Source organism: Neodiprion fabricii, chromosome 4 (genome assembly GCF_021155785.1).
Source record: "Neodiprion fabricii isolate iyNeoFabr1 chromosome 4, iyNeoFabr1.1, whole genome shotgun sequence".
NCBI lineage: Eukaryota > Metazoa > Arthropoda > Insecta > Hymenoptera > Diprionidae > Neodiprion > Neodiprion fabricii.
The window spans coordinates 21,813,776-21,839,821 of record NC_060242.1 but is presented as its reverse complement, the minus strand read 5'-3'; the positions used below and the strand labels follow the sequence as shown (position 1 = coordinate 21,839,821).

At 38.5% G+C, this 26,046-nt stretch overlaps 2 protein-coding genes across 3 annotated transcripts in view; both read left to right on the top strand.

The window, feature by feature from the left end:
* LOC124179944 (QRFP-like peptide receptor) overlaps nt 1-17,892 on the top strand; it is a 42,967-nt gene extending 25,075 nt beyond the window's left edge. The window contains exons 4-11 of one of the 2 annotated variants that reach the window (XR_006870176.1): nt 3,276-3,397; nt 3,987-4,110; nt 4,295-4,503; nt 9,373-9,505; nt 12,186-12,346; nt 13,163-13,327; nt 14,760-14,901; nt 17,256-17,892. Coding sequence is in view for 1 of the 2 variants with exons in the window: in XM_046564828.1 (XP_046420784.1) it covers nt 3,276-3,397; nt 3,987-4,110; nt 4,295-4,503; nt 9,328-9,505; nt 12,186-12,346; nt 13,163-13,327; nt 17,256-17,265 (969 nt within the window). In the remaining variant the exon portion in view is untranslated. Of the gene's footprint in view, nt 1-3,275; nt 3,398-3,986; nt 4,111-4,294; nt 4,504-9,327; nt 9,506-12,185; nt 12,347-13,162; nt 13,328-14,759; nt 14,902-17,255 lie in introns of both variants that reach the window. The other variant, XM_046564828.1, reaches the window with a different exon arrangement.
* A 4,001-nt stretch (nt 17,893-21,893) lies between these two features.
* Nucleotides 21,894-24,237, top strand: LOC124180691 (lymphocyte expansion molecule-like). Its single transcript, XM_046566437.1, has 6 exons — nt 21,894-22,126; nt 22,772-23,007; nt 23,138-23,282; nt 23,492-23,574; nt 23,710-23,857; nt 23,916-24,237. Exons 1-6 carry the CDS (start codon nt 21,894-21,896, stop codon nt 24,235-24,237), a joined length of 1,167 nt encoding a protein of 388 aa, XP_046422393.1.
* The last annotated feature ends 1,809 nt before the right edge of the window (nt 24,238-26,046 follow it).

Below are 26,046 nucleotides of genomic sequence, written 5' to 3'. Positions count from 1 at the left end.
CTTAACGTTATATATCGTCAAACGTTTTTGCATCCAGCATCATGTATTATAACCACGACGCCAGTCACGCACAAGGTGTATTATAATATTAAGAATCTATGGGACGTACAGTCCGGTCAAAAAGTAAAGCGAACCGAAAGAAAAACGAGAAAGTAGAGAGGTTCGAAAACTCTCGCAGGACCTATACGTACATCTACCTAGTCACGTGCGAGTTAACCAAGAATACTGACGTTGAAGAGCTGTTTTTAAGACACCGAATTTCATCATTCGAAATCAATGTCGGAAATGTTATCTTTTGGTCTTTTTGCTCTTGTATAAGAACATTTCGTTGAAAACGTGAGTGATTGCATTTAAAGAAAAAATGAAGATCACACGTCTCTGGATCCAAGTTCGAATCTTTGACACTATGGCAAGCGTTTTCAACATAATCACTCGTTCTATATGTTTGAGATGAGATTCTTTCGTAGATGAATCCCGCCGGGCGTCAATTCAATGGTAATTTTGAAGCCTGGGTTTCGGCCAGGCTTTTGTTTGGAGATATTCTGACCCTGACTGTACGTCCCATACATCGCCTTGATGTAATATTCGGCGTCTCGAATATGCGGAGAACCCGTCGTCGTTTAGCCGCATAACTCGGGGTTATGACGATGTTGGCTTGTGCGTCGCGACCCCTTGCCCTTCGGGTCTTTCGACTCTCCCGCCGCAAGATCGACATCCAACAAGTAATTACTCACTTACCAGGGATTTCTGTCACTGCTCCGATCAACCTGAAACGCTTCCAAACTAGAGGCGGAGGTGAGGGTGAAGGTGGAGGTAGGCACGGTTATTCCGCGAGGATTGCAGAGTCGGTGCGCGCGTTTGTTCCCCGGTCACATTTCCCCAACAGCCCCGCACCGAGTGAGACAAATGTCCTTTCTTGATACCCAAATCCGTTGTACAAACGGCGACCTTCGCCAAGTCTCGAACAGAATCTGTCCCTCTAGTCGAAACGGTGAGTCGAATCTTCGACGCTTCAGACTCGTAAAGAAACTATCAAGACGACGACGACGATGATGTTGATGATGATGATGATGATGATGATGATGATGATGATGATGATGGCGGCCATGAAGGCTCAAATTACTGCTTCGTCGGTGTTCGATTTTCCACTGATCAGTGTCCACGGTTATTCACTTCAACTTTGTCCCCCTTCCAACCCTCCTTTGAGTCTTCTCTAAAAAGTGCCAATACGAATGATCGAACGAACGAACCAATGAACCAATTTTTTCGTCATCGTACGCTGATCGTTTTTGCTCTTTGAATATCATCGCCAATCTGACAAGCTCCGCGTATTCTTTCTTCGTTGATTTTCCATGGCCCAACGGCCATCTCAACGATGAAAAAGTCACCAGAGGAATGTTCGGACATAAAAGAGCTTACTGAACAATGTGTCTCGGATATGATTCAGCTTTATTAATTTTTCTTTCGGGTCATCAGTCAGTCACTATTCGAATTTAACTACGAAACTATGCAGCGCTGCAGATAATCGGAACTAAAACTGCGGCTGAAGCACGTTCGCTGCAACTGAAACTGTCGCATCTGCAGCGAACGTTGAACCGTTGAACAGTTCCAATTTCATCGGGCTGGGATTTCGGGCTTCGTTTAGCGACTGGGTTAGACAGTGCCTGCAGTTTATTTTTGTATCAACGTCAAAAACACGAATTAGACAGACGGCTGATCGTTGAGACAGCCAATTATACTGGACGTGGGTCACGAACCCATGTTTTCCATTTCGCACGTAGACAAGAAGCAACAGGCTAAAATTCCCTTGCGATCATGCAGAGCTCGAGTGCAGTTATAATATCGTTACCCCCATATTTTACACGCGAAACGTAACTCGGACACCGCGGTGTTTATTTGTCGGGGATGAGGGATTAAAAGTTACACCAAGGAACATCATTTCCGATTGGCGTCAAACTCCAGCTTGTAAGCGAAAGTTGCGGGGGCGACGGAAATTTGAATACGTGCCTTCCGAACTTCGGTCCTTCGCCGAAGAAATTTGGCTTCTTTTCACATCCCTCGGGACGTCGATGTGTGCTGTTAGGGGAAACTCGAACGCGTTACGCGGGAGAGCAAACTGCCCGTGTGCTCGGTGTTGTGAAAAATTTACCAATACTCTTGCGGGTAAGGACGTCGGTATCGCTCCCGGTCCATCTTTCCACCAGTGAAAAAACACGCGGCGACTAATTTCGCACCGATATTTACTTGTAATATTTCTCGGTCGTCGTTGGAGCGACGTCAAAAATTGTAATTGAGGAATCGTCGATCGAATCGATCCAGTTTCACTTCGGGCTTAATTGACAAGTTCAACACGATTTTGCTGAACTTTTGCCGGGGCAAAACTAATTCCCCAAACCCTTTCCTAACCAAGCAAAAAGTTTTTCGGAAAGGTGAGAAAAGGTTCGCGCGACGAAAATTCACTCTCCGCACGCAATCCGAAACTGAAAGTGCTGAGGTATCACAAGCACAGACCAGCTTACGATCACTATCGGCAAAGCTCGATCATATTTCACCAAGTCGAAGTACCGCGGCAACTTTGCAAATTCAGTGTCGTTCAGGGATGAACGGTGATATGAGTCAGCTTAATTTCGAACCAGATTCGCGGACTTTGCTCCCCCTGTACTCTTCCAGATTCTTTTACGCTTCTTCCTGTTATTCTCTTCGTCTCCCATTAGCCGTTCATCGCCGAAGTAGTATGCGTTGTTGTACTCGAACGATTATTTTTGCCCTAGATTTTGGCCATGGTCCAACTATTCCCGCAACACAACACAGTCGCAAAGTGACAGTGGCCGCAGTTTTGGCTACACGACAAAACGTCCGCGTGTCGAGGTTTCAGCTTTTTGAAAAGCGGTTCAATTTTGGCCCCACTCTCTCTCTCCTTCCCTCTACTAAGCGCGAATTACAGCCTTATTCACTTCTCGTCCACGCTTCCATGCCGGGATTTCACCTCGTTAGTCGCAGACGAGGCCTTGATTATCATAATATTACCCAGCGCTGGCAGTGTTGAGCAGTCCGTTTGACATTTGGGGAAGGCACGCTTCGTGAGATTCTCTATGTTACGCGTTACCATCCTAAGCCTTATAACGATGTGGTTGCAATGGTTCTACTACACCGTGTAGTCTGATAACGAACCCACGCCATGTGGCGAAATCGTGAATCATAAGCCCGTATTCGATTAACCCGAGTTATCATCGCTCAAGCTCTGTCTTCTTCTATTCTTTTTATTTTTCTTACAGATTGCCAAGCTCTTCTCCTACACCTGGAGCATGGGAATGTTTCTCTGCAAATCCGTTCACTACATGCAGAGCGTTTCGGCCATTTGCTCCGTCTTAACGTTGACCGCGATGTCGATAGAGAGGTAAGAGATCGCGTTCTTTTCTTCTTTTACAATAAAAAAGATGCCCTCTATTTCCTTCACAAAAATTTCTTTATCCTTCCTCGAACCGCCTTTTCATACCTCGAATACCTTTTATATTCACTAATATTCTTTGCACGATTATCGTCATACATGTATATTCACAACACTTTCGTTTCTTACACGGATCAAGGCCAACGCGATAATTCTAGTTCGACTCGTCGAAATTTTCGGCTCAATCTTATACTCGCTGTTTTTATTTTGTTTTATATTTACTCGTCAGTGTTGTACAGTCTCATTTCTGATCTCCTTCTCCATTATCCTTTGTTTCCTCCTTTTTGTCTACGATGAAGGAATGAGAAAAAAATGTAAAACAAGCAGAATACGTTAAAAAAAAAAAAAAAAATAGAATTATCTGATAAAACCACGAATCTTTTCATCAAACCCGAATAATCAAACAACCGGTCGGCAAAAATTGATCAATGCCGATGCTGTTTCATTCAGACATTAAATCGCTAATTTGAGATTTGTGTCCGTTATACGCGGTCTCTTCGCAAATCTTTCACCGCATGTCTTTATCAACTGATTTCAGATACTACGCGATCGTTCATCCGATGAGGGCTCAGTACACGTGCACGATAAGTCAGGCCCGAAGAATCGTAATCATGACTTGGATAACGTCGTTTTTACTGGCGATACCGATACTCTTTACGCAGGTGAGCAAAGATATTCAACCCCTGTCCCATTCTTGTTGTTAAAATATCACAAGAATACGCGTACGCTGTTTTATCGCAAAAATCAAAAAATTCGTCAGCTCGGACGACGAGGAATGTTGTTAAAAATATAAACTAATGGCTGTATCGCGTCTTTCGCGCCTTTCTCACATCTCTGTTCTCGCAGCGGCACGAATCCGTCGGTCCCGGATACCTCGGGGCGTTTTGGTGCGTACGTGACAGGAGATCGGTAACGCTTTGGCAAATTCACGAAGTGTACATGCTACTGCTGGTCCTCGTTGTCCCCCTCATTGTCATGGCCTTCTGCTACACGGCTATATGCTGGGAGATATGGAGGGTAATGAAGCGGCGTTACCACATGACGTCCAGGCACGCGTGAGTAATTGATTGATTATATTACACATGCATGTGTGGGCGATATGCTTGCGGCATATTTCAAAAACTGAAATGAAGAAAAAAATAAAATAAACAATGACAATGCACAATTTTCACATTGTTTCCCATCCCGTCAATTAAAAGTTATTTTTTTTTCTCTATCTCTCCCACTCTCTCTCCTTCTGTCTCTCTCTCTCTCTCTCTCTCTCTCTCTCTCTCTCTCTCTCTCTCTCTATCCGTCTCTCCTTCTTTTCTACTCGAACTGCAGACTTTGTCCCAACGAATGAGAAATTATAGAATCTACGCAGTATGTGCGCCTTTTATTGTTGATTAAATTTATTCAATAACAATAATGAACGAAGCGAATTTTTTTATATTCAATAAATGTGCCTCGTTTCAATTTCACGATGAGATATACCTTAGTTCCGAAGAATAACTTTAAGCGAGGAATATATTTATATAACACATGCGAGATAACAGAAGGATATGAATTTCATACATTCGTAATTCTCATTATTGTAAGAACTTTAGTATTATTGTTATTATAACGATCCGAAAAATCCTTCAAAGTTTAAACGTTTTGTCTTGCGTGTATTTTCATTACGCTGGAGACTCGTATCGATCTTCTCTCGTGTAATCAATCTTCCTTGGAGCGTAGAAAGCGATTTGAACAGGAGCTTGAGTAACGTATGCATGTCGTGCCGTTGGTTAATTATGTGTGTAGGTAATAAAGATTCGAAGAAAGTAAAAACGTGGAAGGGTAAAAAAATTGTAATCAGCCTTGTAGGTCGCAAGTTTACTTCGTAGACAAAAAAAAAAGAGCATTAAAGAAAGAAAAGGAAAAGAGAGACTGAAAAAAAATGATTAACAATAACGAATCACCGGTTAGAGAATAATGGACATCGAAGCCGAATCTCAATCCAATTCCGAAATTAAAAATGACAACCAAACAGGGTAACCGAATCGATCGAAAAGAAAAAAGAAAACTAATAACGAAACTCCGCGCGTTGTAAAAATATCAAAAAAAAAGGCGAACTGTAAAGGGGTTCGAAAATTCGAAGCTCAATTTCAGGCGAGTACGACGCGGGACGAATTGGTTTTCTGAATCAATTGACGAAATAACCTGCCACAGAGCTGAATGGTTAAATGCCATGAACAGAAACGTGAAAACGAGTGAAAAAAAAGTTTTATCCTCATCAGTGATATTCAACCCAACATACAACGGTGTTTACACAGAAACACCCAGTATAATAACCAAAAAACGATGCAGACGTCGCGTCGTTAGAAGAAAAGCGAAGCAATATCGCGACTTGATAAATCGGCATTAATTGACGTTGTATATTAATTAGACCCGCAGGTGGGAAGAAAAAAAAAAGAGGGAGCAGAGTATAAAGGAGCGAAACGTTGTAAATGAGGGCGAAGGGTTGCCGGCAGATGAATAAAACCGAACGGAAAGGGAATTGGTGAGGTGATATTATCGCTGTTGGCAGAGGACGAGGACCTAATAGGATTAAATCAAGCCCATCCGTTGCCAGCGCAGCTGAGCTTCGCCGCTTGCAAGCCCCGCCAGCTTCCTCAGAGCTCTTGTGCATATACGTATATTAGGGTGGTCCTTGTTTAGGGTGTTGACGAATTTTTACCGCCCCATCACTGAAATCAATTTTAAATCATTTAAAAAGAGTCGCCATATTTTTTTCAGATTCTTACAGCAAGTCTGAGATAGCCCGCATTGTGATCGAAGTTTCTTATGGAAGTGACATGAGAAAAACTTTTTTTCGCACTATATATTTTATCGTGAAAGTAATAATGTTCCAGAAAATCTGTAACTGCGAGGTTTTAGTCGGCGTTAGTGAAGCTATATGAAAAAAAAAAAAAAATAATACACATCATCGTACCGGGCAATCTAGACGAATTGCGCTTCCTCTAAATAAAAAACAAAGTCAGGTTTCGAGGTTGTGCAATTCGTCTAGATTGCCCGGTACGATGATGTGTATTTTTTCCCAGATAGTATCGCTAATTCTCGCCAAAACCTGGCAGTTACAGATTATTTGGAACATTGTTACTCTTGCAATAAAATATATACTGAGAAAAAAAGTTTTACCCACGTTAATTTCCATAAGAAACTTCGATCACAATGCGGACTATCTTAGAGTCGATGTAAAAATCTGAAAAAATTAGGCGATTGTTTTCGAATTATTCGAAGTTGGTTTGGGGGATCGTCTGGCAAAAATTCTTCAACACCCTGAATAAAGACCACCCTAATGTACATGTATGTATACCACACACGCGTACGCAGCTAGACACAAAATCAAGAGGTATCCAAACATTCCAGCGAACAGCTCGTTCAATTTCCCTAAAAATTGCCCGCCCCCTTCACGTATATTATCGCTCATTCCTGTACCTAATCCGGGACATATACAGCTGCGACACAACTGGTTAAAGTATCGGTCGTAGCTGTACGTAGGTTACGTACGTGATATAATGATAAAATTGAACCGAGGATTAGAGGAACGATCTGCAAATAAAAAAAAATGGTCAAAAACGTTTCGGGTATTTCCTTCTTTTTTTTTCTCTCGGATCTGTAATCTTCGTCGAAAGGATTGTTCGGCGAAATTAAACAATTAATTATTCCGTATGGCGAGATATCAGGGGATATTTAAATCATTACCGAGGGGTTAATCACTCTTCAGTTTGCGCGTAGATGTTGTACCTGATTACAAAATTTATCTACGGCTATTCAAGGTTTCACGTTATTTAGATTATTTCAGAGAATTGTTTCGTACCGGATTTTATGAGATTTTGAAGGATCTTAAAGGGTTTCATGCGACTTTAGGAATTTCATGTGCTTTCGTAAGATTTCAGAATACTTCGAGGTATTTCAAAAGATTTCAGTAAATTTCTGGAATTTCATGCGATTTCGAATGGTTCCAAAAAATTTCATGACTGGTGTACACGAAATTTTAAGAGTGCAAGTACGACCCCTTGGAAATAATCAGTGAAGGAAATATTTTCACAGAGAGGGAATGGATATAAATTGGGAACAAGGCGGGATTTTTCAGGAATATTTGAAGTGCACGGCGCGTAAGTACCAATTGTATGTTACGTAGGGGTGGATCCGAGAAGAAGGATCGAGGACGTCCCTCGAGAAAGGTTCGTTTTTCTTCCTATTTTACCCATGATGCTGGTTCTCCTTCTTCTTATTCTTCTCCTCATTCTCTCTTTCCTCTTTTATACCTCCTTTCACATTTCACCCGGCTCTGCTACAATACAAATCTTTCCCAAGGGAAGTTCACCAGTGTGAATATTCTTCTACTAGTTTTCCCGGACTTATTTCGTCACAATGTATACAATCCTCAATTACCACGATTCTTATCCATCGTCCGTAATTTTCATTTCACGTTTTAATAAGGACATTTGGTACAGTGAATGGAAATAATTATGTTATATTTTTTCTTCTTCGTCAAAAGTATATTACAATTGTGAATGTTAAAAGCAATCGAACTTCGGTATTTTTGCTAGGTGTATAAGATACAGGGTGTCCCATTGAAAAAAAGTATGCTCAAACGTATCGAAAACCAAGCATTGAATCGAAAAATGTTGGAGGACATCCGATGAGCATATCATTTTTTGGGTCCGGGTCCTCTGCTGGGCCCATTGAGGCCCAACGTTTATTATTTAAATGATATTTCCTATTTTTTATTGCATTTGCTTATTTCTCATTGAAAAGAAAATAAGTTTTACTCTCGGTAAATTTTTGGTTCGCGTTTGGTTTACGACCTGTAGGGGTATTTCTTTTCTTGATGTTTAATTGTATGAATAAATGAATAACCTATTTTTTTTTTTTTTTTGTTTTTTCTTTTTAACATACTTTAAACTCTTTTTATACATTGTGCTTTATTTGTCTATTTTCTATTTACTTTGAAGAATTTTCTTTCAAAGTAAAAATGAAAAATGTGAGCTACTTCTATTTTTCATCAATTACGTAACCACGCAATTATATACACCTAGATTACAATCGTCGCGTTCCGTTTTCAATCTCTTTGACATCCCGCGAGGTTTTACGACGCTAAGAGTTTCATCGGATGTGAAAGAGAAAAAGAACGCGCACATTCCTAATTGGAAATCAAGTTGAACGGACCTTGAAGCGTATGTTTTGAAATTTATCGAAATCCGTAAATCACGCAGTTTGATAAAATATTTAGCATCCTTGAATCCGACCGTCCAATGTTTATTAAATACCGAATTCGTTTATAGAATCGCACAAGTGGATTTAAACAACACTCTTCATCTTCTCTGATTTTTCGTATCACAAACCGCGTGGTTTCAAAATTAATAAACCGAAATCAATCAGTCAACATTTATTACACTGCAGCTAATAAAATACATTCTTTTCTTACATCCGTTTCTTTTCTAGCCTCGCTACCTTTCTTACCTTTTTCGATACTTTCGAAAGCTCACCGCGAGTCAATTGCAGGGATACGCGATGACGTTTCGTCAAGTGCGGGGCGGAAGCGGGAAATTTTAAAAGGAATTGAAGCTTGCATATATATGTATATACATATGTGCGCGTGTGTACTCATACGTACTAGGCATGGAAATTGGAGACGCTTTTTGCGATCGTGAAGCGAACAGGATTATATGAGATTGGAAAATTCTTCACATATCGCACGTGCCATTTTCTTTTTTTCTTTCCGTTACCTTTTTTCGATTTTATAGTTTTAATTTCCTCTCAGGTACATCTTGATCGACGCGTCGTGTGGAGAAAAACAGTTCCCCTTTAAAATAAAAAATTTTCTTTCACTCGCCGAACTCATCTTCTATCAGAATTTTACAACCATTAGATGTGCGTGTGTGTGTTCCTCTTTCCAGACTCAGTCCCAGCCGTAATTCGGCCACTGAATGCATTGCCTTGAATGATCGGCACCCCGGAAGTGGTAAAAACGGAAGACGGGGACGCCGGGAAGACGTCAGAACGGAGGAAGAATCGCGGACCATGAAACAGGTCGGTTTTCATTTCCGTTCTCGTTTCTTCATGCCCCCTTCTCAAAAAAAAGATCTACTCCCATTTCCTCGAGTGTAGGGATAAAAATTTCCGTCGCCAAATACATTATACATATTATACGTATAATTAAGACATTAATTCGTGCAAAGGGTAATTAAAAATTTTGTCTAATTACGCTGGTAATTTCGTTTCCCAAATTTTATTACCACAAACTCGGAACGGCGAGGCGGAAATTTTAGGAAAGAGTTAAAAATCTGCCAATTATAATATTTCGGTACATGATCGTTATTGCTTATTTATTTATTTCGTTAAACGCGATTTGAGAGAGAGAGAGAGAAAGAAAAAAATTTTCTTCCAAATTCGGGCAGAGTTCTTTCGCAAAAATTTTGTGCTCTTTTTTCCTTCACCGTTGATACGTTTATTTTTCGGTTTTTATCCATTATCATTCTTTCTCCCTCTCATTGTCCAGTTAGTGTTATCACTGCTTTAAATAAGGTGCCTAAAATGTCACTTATCCTTCAATTAACATGTATATTTCGCTAACGCTAACAAGGAACATAATATCTTCCGTCTTATGGTTGAAACTTGAGTCGAGTCGGATTATTATTACACGGGTTATGTACAATAACCACGGTGGCCTTAACGATCCAGCCGCGATTAATTTATACACTCACGATGCAGCCACTGGTCGTTCAAGACATCTGCCTTCATTCAACACATCGAGACTGGTCAGTCTTTGTGATTTAAAAGCTGCATAACTCGATATGATTTCAAATGTACAAGCTGGTTTTTTTTCTGTCGGAACAAGAGATACAAAAAATCAAAAAAAAAAAAATAAAACAGGCTTCTAAGAATCATTAGTCACTAAAAAATTTCCGCCAAATAAAACTAATTCGTTAAAAAAAAAAAAAAAAAAAAAAAAATCGAGCAACGATCATTTACCGTCGGTTTATCTGTATAACATCTATAATAATATTCCACGAAATTTCACAAGTTTCCGTCATTCTTAGATTTTTATTATTATTCGAATGTAAACGATAATTTTCTGCCTACAGTTTTTCGTCCACATACATGCGTGTATTTTTTTTTTTTTTTTATTTTACCTCGAACACTCAATCTCGTTTACATACGTAATATAATCAATGTTATACGAAGAATAATACACTATAATACCTCCAATGAGCAATAATATTCATTTATTCTACGATAATATATTTCGCAAACGTAACGGTCATGTACATTACATTAGGTATATATTACGTCATTGTTTTTCGACGTATCGTATGATGAATATTTCGGGCTAAAAGTTGTCAAGAGTCAAGTGACTATATTACGGTTTTATTTATTTTTTTCTATCGTTTTTGTCATTCAACGAGATTCGACGCTTTTCCAATGGCAATTACTTTACCGTTAGGAGTATACATTACAGGTATAATGAATATGCAACCTCTCGGTGAAGTTTAAATTTAAATATACGAAAGCGACGGATGTGTTTCGATTGAAACAAAAGACTTGTTACGCATAGTTCGACATTTTTAAGCGAATATTTACGAGTTTCTTCAGCGATTAAACATTCAAACAAATCGAACGAAAGTACCAGATAGGTTTTACACGTTGACGAAAAGTGAATAAATCTATGAGAATTTGTAAAAAATGAACGTTAAAATATCTAAAAGTTAGCTAAAAAGAGTGAATATTCGTTTTATCGCCACTGTTTCGAAATACTTGGCAACGATTTGCAGCCGATTTCACACAGTACATTCTCCATCCTCGTCGTTTGTTGTACCGCGTGTATTGGCTGAATTTAAAGAGCGTAACGAAAAACAGTCAATTTATTATTCCACATCAGGAATAACAAAAACGAATAAATAAACGAACGTGCGATCGATAGAATTGGTAAATGAAGGGGTGAATAAAGGCTTGGTTAATTCCGAACTGATAGATTTGTTGTATATGCAATAGACTGTTTAAAGAAAATCGACAATTTTTTTATTCCAAAATTCAAGTTGAAAATATTGTTCCAAATGACGAAAAGAGGATGCTGTCCAAGTTTAAACTCTTATTCTTAATATTTAGAGGTGTCTCATCGCGATTTTCTATTTTACGGTTTGAACGACACGCGAAATTTTTATTTCTAACTTTGGAATTTTATAACTCACCAACGCATTAGTGCAGCAATAAAACGAAAACGCATTTATGCAGGGAATTGAACGCTGTAGGAAAAAGGTCTCTTATTATTTTACGATAAATCTACTCTTTCAAAAGTTACTTAAGGTCAAAGGTCAACAAAGGATTATTTTTTTGTTTTTTTTTTTATTTCCAATGTTACTTAAAAGAGAAATAGAAAATCGCGATGATACACCTCTAAATATTAATGTTAAGAGCTAAAACTTCGACAGCATCGTTGTTTCGTAATTTGGAGCAATATTTTCGATTTGAATTTTGCAATAAGAAAAATACTCTATTTTTTTTATACAGTCTAATGTGTAATGTGTGCGAATTGAAACAAAAAAAAAATGATAAGATTAAGAGATATAGTAGCAATAAGAATTTTGTCTTCAAGATGTGTCTCTTTTCTCTTTATTCTTGGTTGTTCGTTTTTTCCTCGTTTTTCTTTTTTTTTTCTTTTTGCGCTTTTTGTTTCACGAAGATAGGACGATTGTTATTCTTTCGATTTCAGGTTGTCAAGATGCTTGTGGCCGTAGTTGTTCTATTTGGAATTTGCTGGGGTCCGATGTTGGTCGACAATGTTTTGACAGCCTATGGGATTTTGCCCTGGGCTAAAATCGGCCCCTACAGACACAGCAACGTCACCTTTCAGCTTATGGCTTACTTCAACAGGTGACGTGGACAAATGTTCCCTCGTAACAATGCGATATTCGAAACGACTCCTGGCTCATTCACGTCGACAATTGACGAACAAAGTTCAATCCATCGGATTGGCAGTCAAGATTGCGTAACAAAATAAATACGGATAAATACGGCGAAGAATCGTCCGAGTCGAAAGTTGGCAAAAATTAATTAAAGAAAAAAAAACAAAAAAAACAGTTGTCAAATATTTGATCAGAGTTCAAAAAATAAACCACCGCAGTTTAATCAGCTTCAGCAGTCTGATAATAAAAATTTTTCTCGAATCGTTGACAGCCTATAGCTAATTGTGTTGGATATTAAAATTTGCTAAGATTCGTTTCAGTTGAAAAAAAAAAAAAAAATTAATAACGCTGAAGGATTTTTTTTTTTTTTTGAGCATGTTTGTTTTTTAATTACATCTTTATTCCGGGCTTAAGATTATATTTATCAAGGTTAAGTGACTGCACAACAACTTCTTTGTTCGCCGGAAACAGAGAAACGACAAGTTAAAAAATAATGTCTATCTTGTTGGATTTCGTCTGTTGGATGTTGATTTACATTCCTTTTCATCCCGAAGATTTTTGGAACGTTTAAATCCCTTTTTCATTTCACGAACCGATATTTCTTTTCGCCCAACATTCCATTTATCCTTAATACGATTTTAACTTTGTTGCTTATCAAGACGTGAGTAAAAAACGAGCGTCTATCTTGTCGAATTTGGTCAATTGAGCCCTGATTTTGAATGTTTTTCGTCCCAACGATTTTTGAAACGAAATTTTGAATCCCTTTCTCCGTCTCGCTGTGCAGCTGCATAAATCCCATCATCTACGGATTTATGTCAAAGCACTTCAGGCAGAGTTTCCTCTCTGCGGCCTGCGGAAGCTGCTGCTGTTGTCCGCGGCGGAATTACCGTTCGTCAGGTCGAGTCAAGAGGCATCCGAGCCTGAGCCAGACAAGGACGACGAGCGTTCGGTCAGTATAAATCCACTTCCGCAAGGAAGTGCCTCGCTGTTTGTTCGCGGGTCGATTTCCACCCTTCTCCCGATCCCCCTCCAGCCCCCGAGCGTCTGACAAAAAGGGAATAAAAAAAAGTAATGCCCGTTTTCTCGATTCGTTTCATTTGTATAACGCCCGGATAATTTCTTTGGGTCAATTTTCGGATCCCGGACTGCGCATGACGCCAATTTTTCAATCTACAGTCTCTACGTGGCGAAAATTTATTCCGCGAGTTTTAATTAACGCGGTGGACTCGTTAACTTCGAGTAACACCAATTTTCGTTGCTTGGCTTAATCGATCATAAAATATATATAAGTATATTAATTTTATTTTGACATACTTTTTTTTTTTTTTTTCTTCGATAATTGTCGAATTTCCGCAGCGTAAATGTATGTTCTGTAAAGATGAAAAATCTATTTATAGATAAATTTTCGCCACGGAAGGATAATTTTTACTGCTCATTTCATTACTTCGGTTCATGACAGTTTCTTTTCTTGTCTGTTTTGTATTTTTTCATCGACGCTCCATTACTCTCTAATTTCTTCTAAAGGTTCATAAAATCGTTAATTTGTCATAGATTGTAGATAATGCGCTTACTTGCACTTTTGCGTCACGTTGTATACGAAATTTTATATCCTTACCCAGCGAGTGTTTGATAATTATTATGACTACGATTGTTATTATTATTATCTTCACACCGAAAATTCAAGCATTATCGTGGTATCAAAACTTTTTCACCCGCCCCGCGAGGTGTGAAAATTAAATTAATGATCAAAATTCAGAACTGTGTTCAATGAGAAAAAAAATCTTTTTACCCACAATTTAACCACTCATATCCAATCACTAACGTGAAACGATTTATGAAATGAAAGCGAACAAAAAAAAAAAAAAAACGCACGTAATAAGCGCGCATGATTTGATATTATACGAAACTAATTATAACATTAATTGTAGTGTAAAATTCGACATTGGTTTTGCGTTTTGCATGCGTATTATGTAAAAAAACATATCATCACACTATATTTATATAGAGAATAATGCAGTAAGGCTGTTCGTATTCCTCATACTTTGCAAATTTTTTCTTTCTTTTCTTGTATTCATCAATTTGCACTCAAGTATTTTCCAATTCGTAATTATTGAGTTCATTTGTTCATTAATAATTTTTTATACACTCTCTCCGGTTCACGAGTACAATTATACTTACAGAAAAATAATAATAACAGCAAACAAGAACATCATATTTTCTCTACCACATAATTTTCGTTCTCTCCACTCTCGGCATTTTTCAACATCACGAATTATCTTACGAATTGTTTTTTTTTTTTTTTTTTCTTCTCTCTCTCATATCTTTCTTATTTTTTTTCTCGTGTATATATATGTCATGTATGTGTGTATATATATACGCAGGTGGCGTCAGCTCTCAATCAGCATGATGAAGTTTCCTTTGACGAACGCCTCCAAAACCCGTACGGTTGTCGTGTAGAGCACAAATGTATAATGTTACATTATCCTATACCGAACAATGCGAGAGAGATATTTATTATAATAGGTAACAAAAACTTTGCACAAGTATATATTACGTATTGTATAATTTAATTCACGTATCCAACTTTTTTATTTCCCTCTACTTTTTTTTTTCTTTATTACCTATTATTACGTACATCACTTGTTGTTTAACCCTTTATCTTCTTCTTCTTCTTCTTTTAAAATGTATTATTTGTATTAACGAATATAACATTATTTCACTTTCGTGTCTCATAATATTAGTAATAATTGTTATCATCTTATCAGCACGATAAATACATTGCAATTAATACAGGAGCTTTTTAAGATCGTCCTGCGCTTACTTACAGAATTTAAAAAATTAACTTATTGCATGACGTTTAATTATATTAGTATTAACCATACTAATAACAATATTAATGGTAGTCGTATTTATGGATTAACTACGTAATATTTATATCGTATTGCAACCTCTTCGACGATTCGATAGGTTCGATCAATCACGATTTATCGATAAACAGGAGGAGAGAAAGTATACTAAAAAACAATCGTACTAAAAGTGGATGAAAATTATTCTCAACAACTTTATTTCATTATACTATGTACATTTACAGAATTTTCGTATTTCAATTCATGGTAAATTATTCTCAGTTATTTGCTCAGCTTTGAATATGTATATACAATTATGCATACATATATATATAATATTATATGAACCGGGGATCCGTTCGGGGGAAATTAATTACAGAACTTGACGACTTCGTGACGTCCGTGTTATTATATTATTCATGCGTCACTCCGCATGTTTTACAAGAAATCCACGATATCATACGTCAGAGGGATTATTATTATTATTATTCGTACATCTGGGAATGCGAAATCAGTCCTGATAAACCTGGCGTCAATCTTTCAGTCATTTCCTTTTCTTTCCTTTACTTTTTCTCTTCATCTTCTCCGTCTTTATCTTCTTTCTTTCGGCTTGTGTCTGCAGATCGGAAACAGCGAGAGAAGCGAATATCCGCAAAAAAAGATCAGAGTCTTCCGGCAAAAACGATATTCCGCGGACTGATTGCGCTTATGTTGAAATCGAAAAAACTGCAAATCTGGAAGAAACTTTGCTGATTGATTAACGACTGCAATCAATACGTCCGGCCTCTTAATTCTATCGGGATTCGTCTCTGGAGGACTTTACGATTGTTTTTCTTTTCCTGTTTTTTTTCTTTCTAAATTTCAACGATCCATTTCCAAATTCTGTTGCAGACGTCGTTTTTTTTTTATAGAACTTTTCAAGTCTACTTTCTTTTTTTTTTCACTTTTTCACGTACACATATATCGGGGAATGCCATGTGATTCACCATGCATCACGTCTTGATGAAAAATGATCACGTTATAGAAAAATTCAACGCAATCGACGTGACTTTCACTTCTGACACTCTGTTTGTTTATTCAAAACAGTTTTTTTCATTTATTGTATCTCCCTGCCTTGAACACGAAGCTTTTTAAACTCCATCGGAGTGATTTTTTTTCATCCAAACTCGAACTAAAAGGGAAAAAATTGAAAAGTTTAGAAGAAAACCACGATTGGTATAAAAAAAAATCTTCCGCAATTTCTTTTTCTTGTTATTTTCGCATCCTCAGCTTCTTGGTGATTTTTTTCCCTCTCTTTGTTGCTTTCATTCTGAGGTTCTTTGAATGTTTTTCTTCGATGTACATCCATGCGTATATGTAATACACCTATATGCATAGTACATATAATTTAACCGAATGCATAGCATCTAATAAGCCGAAACGATTTATCTTCGGTGACTTCACCTCTTCTCCTCTTGTTGTTAATGTTCTTGATGTTGTTGTTATTATTGTTATTATTATTATTATTATTATTATTATCTTTTTCGTTCAAGAGTTAATTAATTTTCTCATCGCCTGAGTAACCGCAAATAATATATATACGTAATATGAGCTATATTCATTGTATGCATAATTTCGTTGAACTTGAATGAATTGTGCCTCCTGTAATAATAATCATAATATTAATCCCGAGATACGATCTGGGGAAAGCAGCGCTTTTCTCGGTGTTGGAACTAATTGACTGATTAATTATGGGAAAGGAATAAGAGGATTGATTAATTAATTTGTATAACAACAGATATCATTGTTGCTTTTACAATATACCTACATATATAATGTACAACATGGTGTATAATTGTAAAAAATCGCAAACTTCCTTAATATATATATTATATACTTTTTCCCGATTAACCCGTTGTGTGTTTTTGTGTTTTTCAATGTTTACTTGTTCATTGTTGGCATTGTAATTTTTTTATCATTATTATTACTATTATTATTATTATTATTATTATTCCTTTTTGTATATCCTTCTCACACGGTTCCAATTTTCAGGTGGACCTGATTTTACCTGATCCCTTGGAACTCGTCGAGGGATATAATAATAAGTTAAGATGAAAAGTACTGCTGCATCGTAATATATTATATGTATTCACTGAAATTAAGATTTAATGTTGCACGCGGGTATTTGTTCGTAATTATTTAATTACTCGTTTCATCATTTTTTCGATCTCTTTCACTCCAACTGTCTCTCTCTCTCTCTCTCTCTCTCTCTCTCTCTCTCTCTCTCTCTCGCTGTCTCCGTTTTCCACTCTATTTCGCACTGCATTCATTGCAGGGGTTGAATTGAAACTTCCGATTCACCGCTTCGTCGGACAATTCGCTTCTGTTCGAGATAAAAATTAAACGAGGAAAACAACGAAATGCGAAGTAAAAAAAATCGTCGTTCGCCCATCGCGTTTTTCAATTTGACCGCCTAACTCAATCACCGCACGAGTGTCCTAGATTTTCGTGAAAAAAACAAAAATAAACAAAATCGAATTGGAAAAAGAGTGAAAGAAAATCAGAGAAACAAAGACTGGAAGGAAAATAACCGAATTATGAAAAAAAAAAAAAAGAAACAATGACCATCACATTCTGTTTTCTCTCTTCCCAAATTTTCACACGCATAATTTCCCCCTTTTCAAATAATCCACATACATATACGTAAATTTATAACGCAACTTTTACTGTCTTACCGCATACGTATGTGTATATTATTATAGATCGTATATCATAATCTTAAGTATCGTATTGAAATACGTAATTAGTACTAATTAGTTTTAAATTATATTGTATTTATTGCATGTATATACACACACACACACGAAAGATCTTTTATTATTAATTAATTATAAAAATCCGTTCCAAAGAACGGCTCGATCTCTACTAATTCGTAATGTATCGATACATCCAGCTCCGCTCGTCTCTGTATGAGTATGATGCATACGCATACGTAAATTTATATACGTAAATATATATTTAAAGTAAAATTAATTCTACGCTCCGTAATTAATCGCACATAATGATATGTAATAATCGTTCTACGTATTGTGTGTTATTTAAAAATATCCGTATTATACGTAATACGTAGGTATATATATATACATATATATGTATATGCATATGTAAATTTGTACACCAACACTCCGTAAATATTATTAATAGATACACATATATATATATATATATATGTATATATATTAGATTGGACATAATAAGAGTCTGGATAAAACGAGATTTTAAATTAATTTTCAATGTATATAAAATACACCACCCCTCCACACACACACACACACATATGCGCGTACAGGCTATCATATTACACACGCAGAAAGAGATGCATGATGAAAAATGGGCACTCGTCTCTTATATTCTGAAATGAATTATTATATAACAAATACCAATCTAACTTCTATGTGTACATAATGAAATTATGCCGCATAACTGAATGCAAAGCTGCAATTGGGGCGCAGCTTGCATTGCATATAATGTACTATATTAATAAGAATAATATTCTAGACGAGTACCCGTTGAATTTATAATTCATTGTCAAATCGCATCGTAGGCATACCAAAATTACACGCATTTATAAACGAAAGAGAAATATTATCAAAGAGAAATTAAAACTGGTATTATGTGCAAATAAAAAATAAGAAAAACCTTTTAATTATATTGATTAGGGTGTATATTAATTATAATATATCGTATGCCGTGTGGCGTTTCTATGTACAATCAAATGTTCGTTTTATTGTCAGTGCGTGTATACAGATAATAATAATATTCATATCATATATTGATAAAAAATTTATTATATTATCACGTTCTATGTTCCATGATATACATATATTATGTGACGTGTGAGTGATTGATACGGTATATAAAATTATAGACTTGTATAGATATGTAATAAAATTGTATGATGTACACTGCCGGTATGAAGGATGATATACGATATGGAATTCTAAAAAAACAAAAAAAAACGAAATTCGCGAGAAGATAAACGGAAGAAAAAAATAACAAATCGTCGAGAAAATTCGCTAAACACCTTTCGACATCGCGAGTTTCTATATTGGACGAGGGTTACATGGTATTATTTAAAAAAAAAAAATTTCTCTCTCTTTTTCCTCTATGCACCATCACTCTTTCGTCGACTTGTTTTCCACCTTTATTACATAATACGAACAAACGATATTGTGACATAGTTAAAGAGGTTCCAGACATTTGCGATTCGGGAAACGTGCGTCCTATATATAATACAGAATAAAAGACTATAAAGAAGATGGAGAATGGGATAAAAAAAAAAAAAAAAATGAAGAAACGGACCGCCGTGGGTGTCGCGATTATATTATACCTTCAGCTATATCCTTATACCTACAACATAAGAAGTGCAGAAACCAACTCTGAGTTATGATCGTATTATGGGTAGGTAAATTTTCCACCTCTGGCTGAGAGCGGTTTCTTGCCCCTTTTTTCCATTTCTCTTATCGTTCTTCGCCTATTTCTTTTATACCGAAGCAATTCTTCGACTCGACGATTCAAGTTTAAGATTGTCCTGCGGCTTAAAAAAACTAACCCGCGTCTCAAAATATCCAAGAGGATACAGTCGCATACGGGTCATTTTTTTTATTTCTTTCTTTTTTCTTTTCTACAAAAAATCCGAGCAAGGGATGCGAAAATTATGAACGAAATTAAACAGAACAACGAATAATTCGCTAGGAGAGAAAATTTTAGCGACGTCAAAGAGACGGAAAAACTTTTCAATGCGTGGTGAGGAAGATGTTTCTTTTTCTCTGAAACTAAAAATTGTTGCTCCGTAGAATGTTTTTTTTTTTTCTTTCTTCTCAATTCGTGTACACCGGCGATGAAATAATGCGTGGGACAAAATGTCAATGAAACGATGTAATGATAATGCTTTAGTAAAACACTCTCCGTCGATGATCAAAGACAAATGTTCTGCGGTTGCTCGCGAAGCTTTGTGAAAAAAAAAGGAAGAAAAGTGAGAGTATAAAGTAACGAGAGGGCTCTAGATTCGTTTTTCAAGCTCTCTCTTTCTCTATAAGATTTTGGCGTGGCTACGAATTTAATGCGACGAAGGATGAAGAAAGGGCGAGAGAGTAAAAGGAAAAATTATACGTCAAAGGATTTTCAGTTCTCTTATATTCTTTTCTTGGAATTCTGTTTCTTCTCTTTCGATGCCCCTATAAAGTGACTTTACTTCGTAAGCGAAGCTTTTTCTTCACGCTATAATGGCGAGGAAATTATAAACGAGAACCTTTCGATATATTATAAATACATGGGCAATATTTTATCAGAAAAAAACTCGTATATGTGAATTTTTAAACATTTCATTCTCGTTTGCAAAGTCTTTTCATTCTTATGTGAGGTATTTTAAAAGCATCGAAAAACGACAGAAAATATGAACGCGCAAGCTTTGCAAAAGAATAGGGAATAAAGTAAAGATAATTATACGTACAGTAAGCGCTTTTGCAAATTCTCAGCAATTTAATTTCAAACTTGCTGAACGCGCTAAATTATTTTCCAAGCCGAGCGAGTGCGAATTTGATTAAAAACTTTACTGCTAACCAACTTCGCGAGTTCTCTTCTCGCTGCAAATATTACAGACAAACAGAAAAATGTTTATACGTACAGTTTTCTTAAAAAAAAAATTTCAGATGCGTACATTTTTCCATTTAAAAATTCAATTGCATGTCGGGGCGTGTTAGAATTGTTGGAAAAATTCGGGGACTTGGCCAGATTTTTTTCTATGTATGTTGATTACTTTTTTGGCGAGTGAGCGCGAAGAAATTCCGACACGACCAAAATAAGAACCACCGTAATACGTAAATAAATCTTTTTTTATTTTTTTTTTTACCGGAAATAAATATTTGCACAAAATTGATTTAAGTTTCCGTTTTAAAAATTTTTGCGCAATGTCGAACACGCGACTACTTTTCATATTATCATTACTACGCCCTCTGTTAAGATCTTGAATAAATTATTGCCTTGAGATTAAGTATCGTCAAGTGAACAGATCCTGCTCTTTGCTGCGACTCATGGATGATAAGAGCTAAAAACAAGGCTGCAACGGGAGTCCAACGGTCGATAAAATAGTCGGTTGTGTGATTTATCGGGTAAGACTAAAATTCAGCGTGCGGTAAAGCAAGAACGGTTTGAAATTTCCAAACCAATACGAAATGATTTATGTTTTTTTTTTCAAATTTAGTTAAAAGAATCTCGTTATTCTCGGCAGTTTGCCGTAATGAATTACTTACAGCCCTGAATATTATTCTAAGGTAATTTACTTCGCGGGCAACGACGAGGCACGATCATCGGGAACAAAACCAAGAAGTATATAAAAGATAATACTGAATAAAAGAAATTCGCGTAACAAAATAAGAGCGTGGAAAGTAATCGGAATCGAGGCAGCTGGGTCTATTCTTATCCCATTCCATCCAACCGCAAATCCGTCGATTTGAATTTAAATTTAGTGACGGGATGGAAAACTCGCGGAAAATCGCGAGTTGGGCAAATGAAACCAAAATTCCAACCTAATCTTCGGGCCACAATTCTCAATTCGTTCGAATCGCCCAACGCAATCAACGAACTTGACCTGTTCCGGCACGGAAAGAATTCAGATTCGGCGGCCTGAAAATGCCCTGCAATCGGGGTGAAACTTCGTCCTTCAAATTATGCCGCTGCTCTTGTCGATGGCGATGCAAATGCCTCATTCTCCGGAAACCAAAACCCCCGCCGCCTTTCGGAAGCTCGGTGCCAATCGGGGCGAAAATTGGAATGCACCCGCGTCTCGGGGTGAAATTGAACGACGGCCCGCCCCCAGGGACCTACGATCCTCCGCCCCTGGTATCAAAATGCCCCGTAACAAGGTGAAATTATTTTCTTTTTTTCGGTCAATTTCCACCCACGTGATATATTGCAAAATTGACGTAAATTAATGCTAACTGAACGTGTTGTGCAAAATTTTGCTCCGGCTTTCCATCCATTAAAACAAATTTTCTATTTCGTGCACCATGACATTAGTGTTCGCAAGTTTTTGTTATTTCTCTCGAATATTCCGATTTGTGTTTTTGGAGTTTGCTCTTTTCTTTTTTAAGAGCGATACGTGTGGAGAGTTTCTAAAATTTTTAACTACGACAAACAGATGATGTTGTTAACCTGCGATACAGATGATCAGATCGAACTATCGATTTTAAAATGTCTACATAACTATTGATTAACATTTTCCGGACTATGGACAATATTTTTGCATTCAAAGTATTGAAAATTACCAAGTTTCGACCCAGTCTTTATGTGACCTGCGATTCACGGACGTAATGCGGGTGGACTAAAGTTAGGCGCTGAATAAAATTTCTAATGAATTCTAGTTTCCATTTCGACTCCAAATTTCCAAAATTGTAATTGACCCTGACGATAAGAAAAGCAGAGAATTATAACGAACGAAATTTCTTGCGACCAAGCTGAAGACCTAATCCGAGCGATTGTTTCATGGAAAAAATGAGTAATGATTTCAGCTGGAAGCGGGAAGAAGAGATGAAGGAGTTCGCTGAAACGATGGGCGGTAAACTCCCGGAGAAATACGCTCTCCAGAGGGACCTGATGAAGCGTGGCCGCGGGCCGGGTGTACACGATATTCGACAATGGCCAGAAGTCGTTTTGGAAGGAAGCTGCAACATCCGGCGTGAAAATACCGGCTTTGGTAGAATTCCCAGATTCAAAAACTCCCGCGCCAAGGAAACACCCGGTCCAGGTAATCAAAAAGAGGATTAAATATTGATAATAATGTCGGGAGCCAGACGATAAAACTAGTTGTTACTGATCCGAATGTTTATTATTGCGTCGTAATGATATAAGAGACACAAAATTTTGACACTTTTCAGGATACACTGGAAAAGAACACAACCCGTATTACCACGTTGAGAAGAATCGGTTCAAGTCCTTCTCCTGCCTTTCGAGTTTCGAGTACGACGGTTGTTTACCCAGATTCAAGAAATCCGTTCGCAGCTGGTCGATTCCCTGCAACCGGTGAGATGAAAAAATTCTTCCTACTTGTCAGTGTGATATTTTGCCATAATTATGAAACACAAGGAAGAAAGGATAGTGGAACTTGGGTTAGACAAATTTGGAAGGGATTATGTTCGAGTCCCGTTAATGTCAACATTTCTGCATAATTCGTTTTGGTTTATGCATTTTCCTCTTTCTCTCATCGATGTCTTTCCGATTCTGTTTACCAGGTACAACGTGCGACATCCGGACTCTATGGACAGCAAATTGAAGAAGGTAACGAGCAAGCGAGGACCGTACGACTTGTTCACAGGTGAGTTCAAGGATCGGCGCTGGGCAAAATCTGCCGCAAAAGGCACTATAAGCCAAACAATACCCGCGTCATCTTTCCTGGCTCAGCGTCTTTCGTTCTACTTCCAACGAAACCCCTCACTTTGTACTGTCTCAGGACCGCGAGACGCGAGCACAATCTTGGGTTACCTAGCCCGACCGAAGCCAACGGACACCAAAAACTGGCCGACGAAGTTTCCGAGCGATTTCGAGAAGGCCGTTGAAGGATCGAACCGGTTCAAAGGAGCCTGGACGAGCTGTCCAAGGTGAGGCGAAGCCTCCGCTTCATCTTTTAAAACCCTTCATAATCTTTCTCTTTTTCAGGTTCACCAAGAAACCGACGGTGCGAAGCATGCTCGAGGACATCAGCCTCTGCTACAAGGAACCGGAAGCCCCGGGACCAGGCTGGTACACTCCTGTCCATCCCGCGGAGCTGCGACCCGAAAGGAAAGGAGTGGTCCACCCTTTCAACGACAGTGTGAAGATCGCGAGGCCGCTTCGACCCTTCGAAATAAGCCCCGGGCCGGGTAGTTACGAGGTGATTTCCGGGCGGAAACGGATCCCCGGTAACGGCTGGACGTTTGTCTTTAGTTCGAAGCTGCAGAGAAGCATCGCCCCGAAACAGGACCAGTACAACTCCTTCTGACCACCATTAGCGATCTTCTTCTTATATTACTCGCGGTGTTGGCCGATTTAAAATATACACGGATCATGGACGGAGAGTTTTCTCCGTGGAACGGTTTTGAGAGGTGCGGGAATATCGGGGTAATGATGAGCAGTTAATAACAGCGCAGGTGGAGATGGACCGCCTGCTGGAGTGCACCGAATGCGTAATTCCCGTGCATGCAGGAGTAAACTTTGAACCGGGTACTGGGACCGGCTATTATACCCTCGGTCTTTTTGGTCCTCTCTTTGCGATTTGTGCACACAGGTGAATCCGTTCACCTGTTTCAACGGTTACGCCGATTTCGCTACCGCGAAACAAAAATACCCCGGGGCGAAAACGATAAACGCGGTGAGAGAGGATCGATCCGCCATGGCGCAAACGCGAATCCTACCGCAGATGCATTTTCACTGCGGCGGTACGTGCGGAGAAACTCTTCCTGCACAGCCGATCCTCCGAGCGTTTCGAATCTCTCGCCTACTATATCGCGATTTTCGTGTTTCAAGGGTCATCCTCGCCGCCCGCCTCCGTTATGCCGCAATCCCGGATCATTCCCGAACGGGTTTAATTGCCCAATTACTTGTTGTCCGAGATCAGGATCTCCCGCATAAGCCTCGATCTTTTCCCCGCTGCGCCTTGTTCCGCTCGGATTATACCTCCTCCGGGGTGTCGATGAGGGAAGACATTTCCGAGTCGGTAGAAATCGATGAAATACCTACTTCGCGTTGATAGAAAATAACGAACAGCAGCGACTATGGGTAATCATAAATTTCCTCGTGATTAATAACAACGCATCGAGAGCACAATAGCGCAGCATTATCCAAGCTGGTCGGAGGACAAGAGACCCCCGGAAGCGTACCGCCTTATTGCTTCAAAATGTAATATCGCGGCTGGAAGTATTTTCGAGGTATACCCAAAAGCCAGGGGATATGATCGAGCCATATGCTCGAGTTGAGGAGGGCTGGTAAATTTATTAGATTGATGAGAAATTTCACAGTGCAACTGACACCCGTATCCTTTGAGCGTAGGCCGTGTTATGGTGTCTGTTGGTTTCGTACGATCATGTGCGATCAACGCGACGTGTCGGATGCAGTCGAAGGGCGCCCCGAACAAGCCACCACGCATTTGTTACACGAGGGTTAAATTAATCGCCTCCTATTTAGCCGATAATAACTTTTTAATTTATCACCACTCTCCTCCTCCCCTTCCTCCATCACGCTCCAGGTAAGAGCTGCGTCCTAAGAACACAAGTCGTAACAGAACTCTTGAAAAACGAAGAAGAGCTCCGACGGACAGCTTCTCCAGGGGTTTTATTCACTTCGAGGTCGCGTGCCAGCCTGACAAAGGACGAGCTTCTTCAGGTTCCGTTTTCCACCTCTTTCACTCGCCACGCTTCCTTCGGTCGTAAATTTGGCGGAGCTACCGGTGTCGCGAAGAACGACGAGTGGTTCATCACCTTGTTCAAAAGATTTCTACTTTCCTTCTTAAATTCTTTCCCCATCATCAGGATCAGGAGCGGCTGTAAATCTGTTCAATAGCTGGAGTCTACACCGATTCCGCGTTTCTCTTTTGCAGGAGCTGCTTGGAGTCGGAGACGGAGTCGACGAGCATCACGGACTGAAATTGCAAGCTGCACTTTCAGCTTCGTCGCTTCTGCACGTTGTGCAGACCCTAAATTTAAACAGTAGCAAAAACTGTGTCACCGCACAGCGGGGGATGCGGCACTGCCGAAACCCGCCTCTTTCTACTTGCCAATTTTCACTTTCCATTTCACAACTGTGTCACGAGGTC

Excerpts from the sequence above, each read along its gene's own strand:
- LOC124180691 (XM_046566437.1), top strand. The coding sequence starts at position 21,894 with ATGCCCTGCAATCGGGGTGAAACTTCGTCCTTCAAATTATGCCGCTGC. Across the intron at positions 23,283-23,491 it reads TGGTCGATTCCCTGCAACCG|GTACAACGTGCGACATCCGG; the intron begins GTGAGATGAAAA and ends TCTGTTTACCAG. Across the intron at positions 23,858-23,915 it reads GCCTGGACGAGCTGTCCAAG|GTTCACCAAGAAACCGACGG; the intron begins GTGAGGCGAAGC and ends TCTCTTTTTCAG.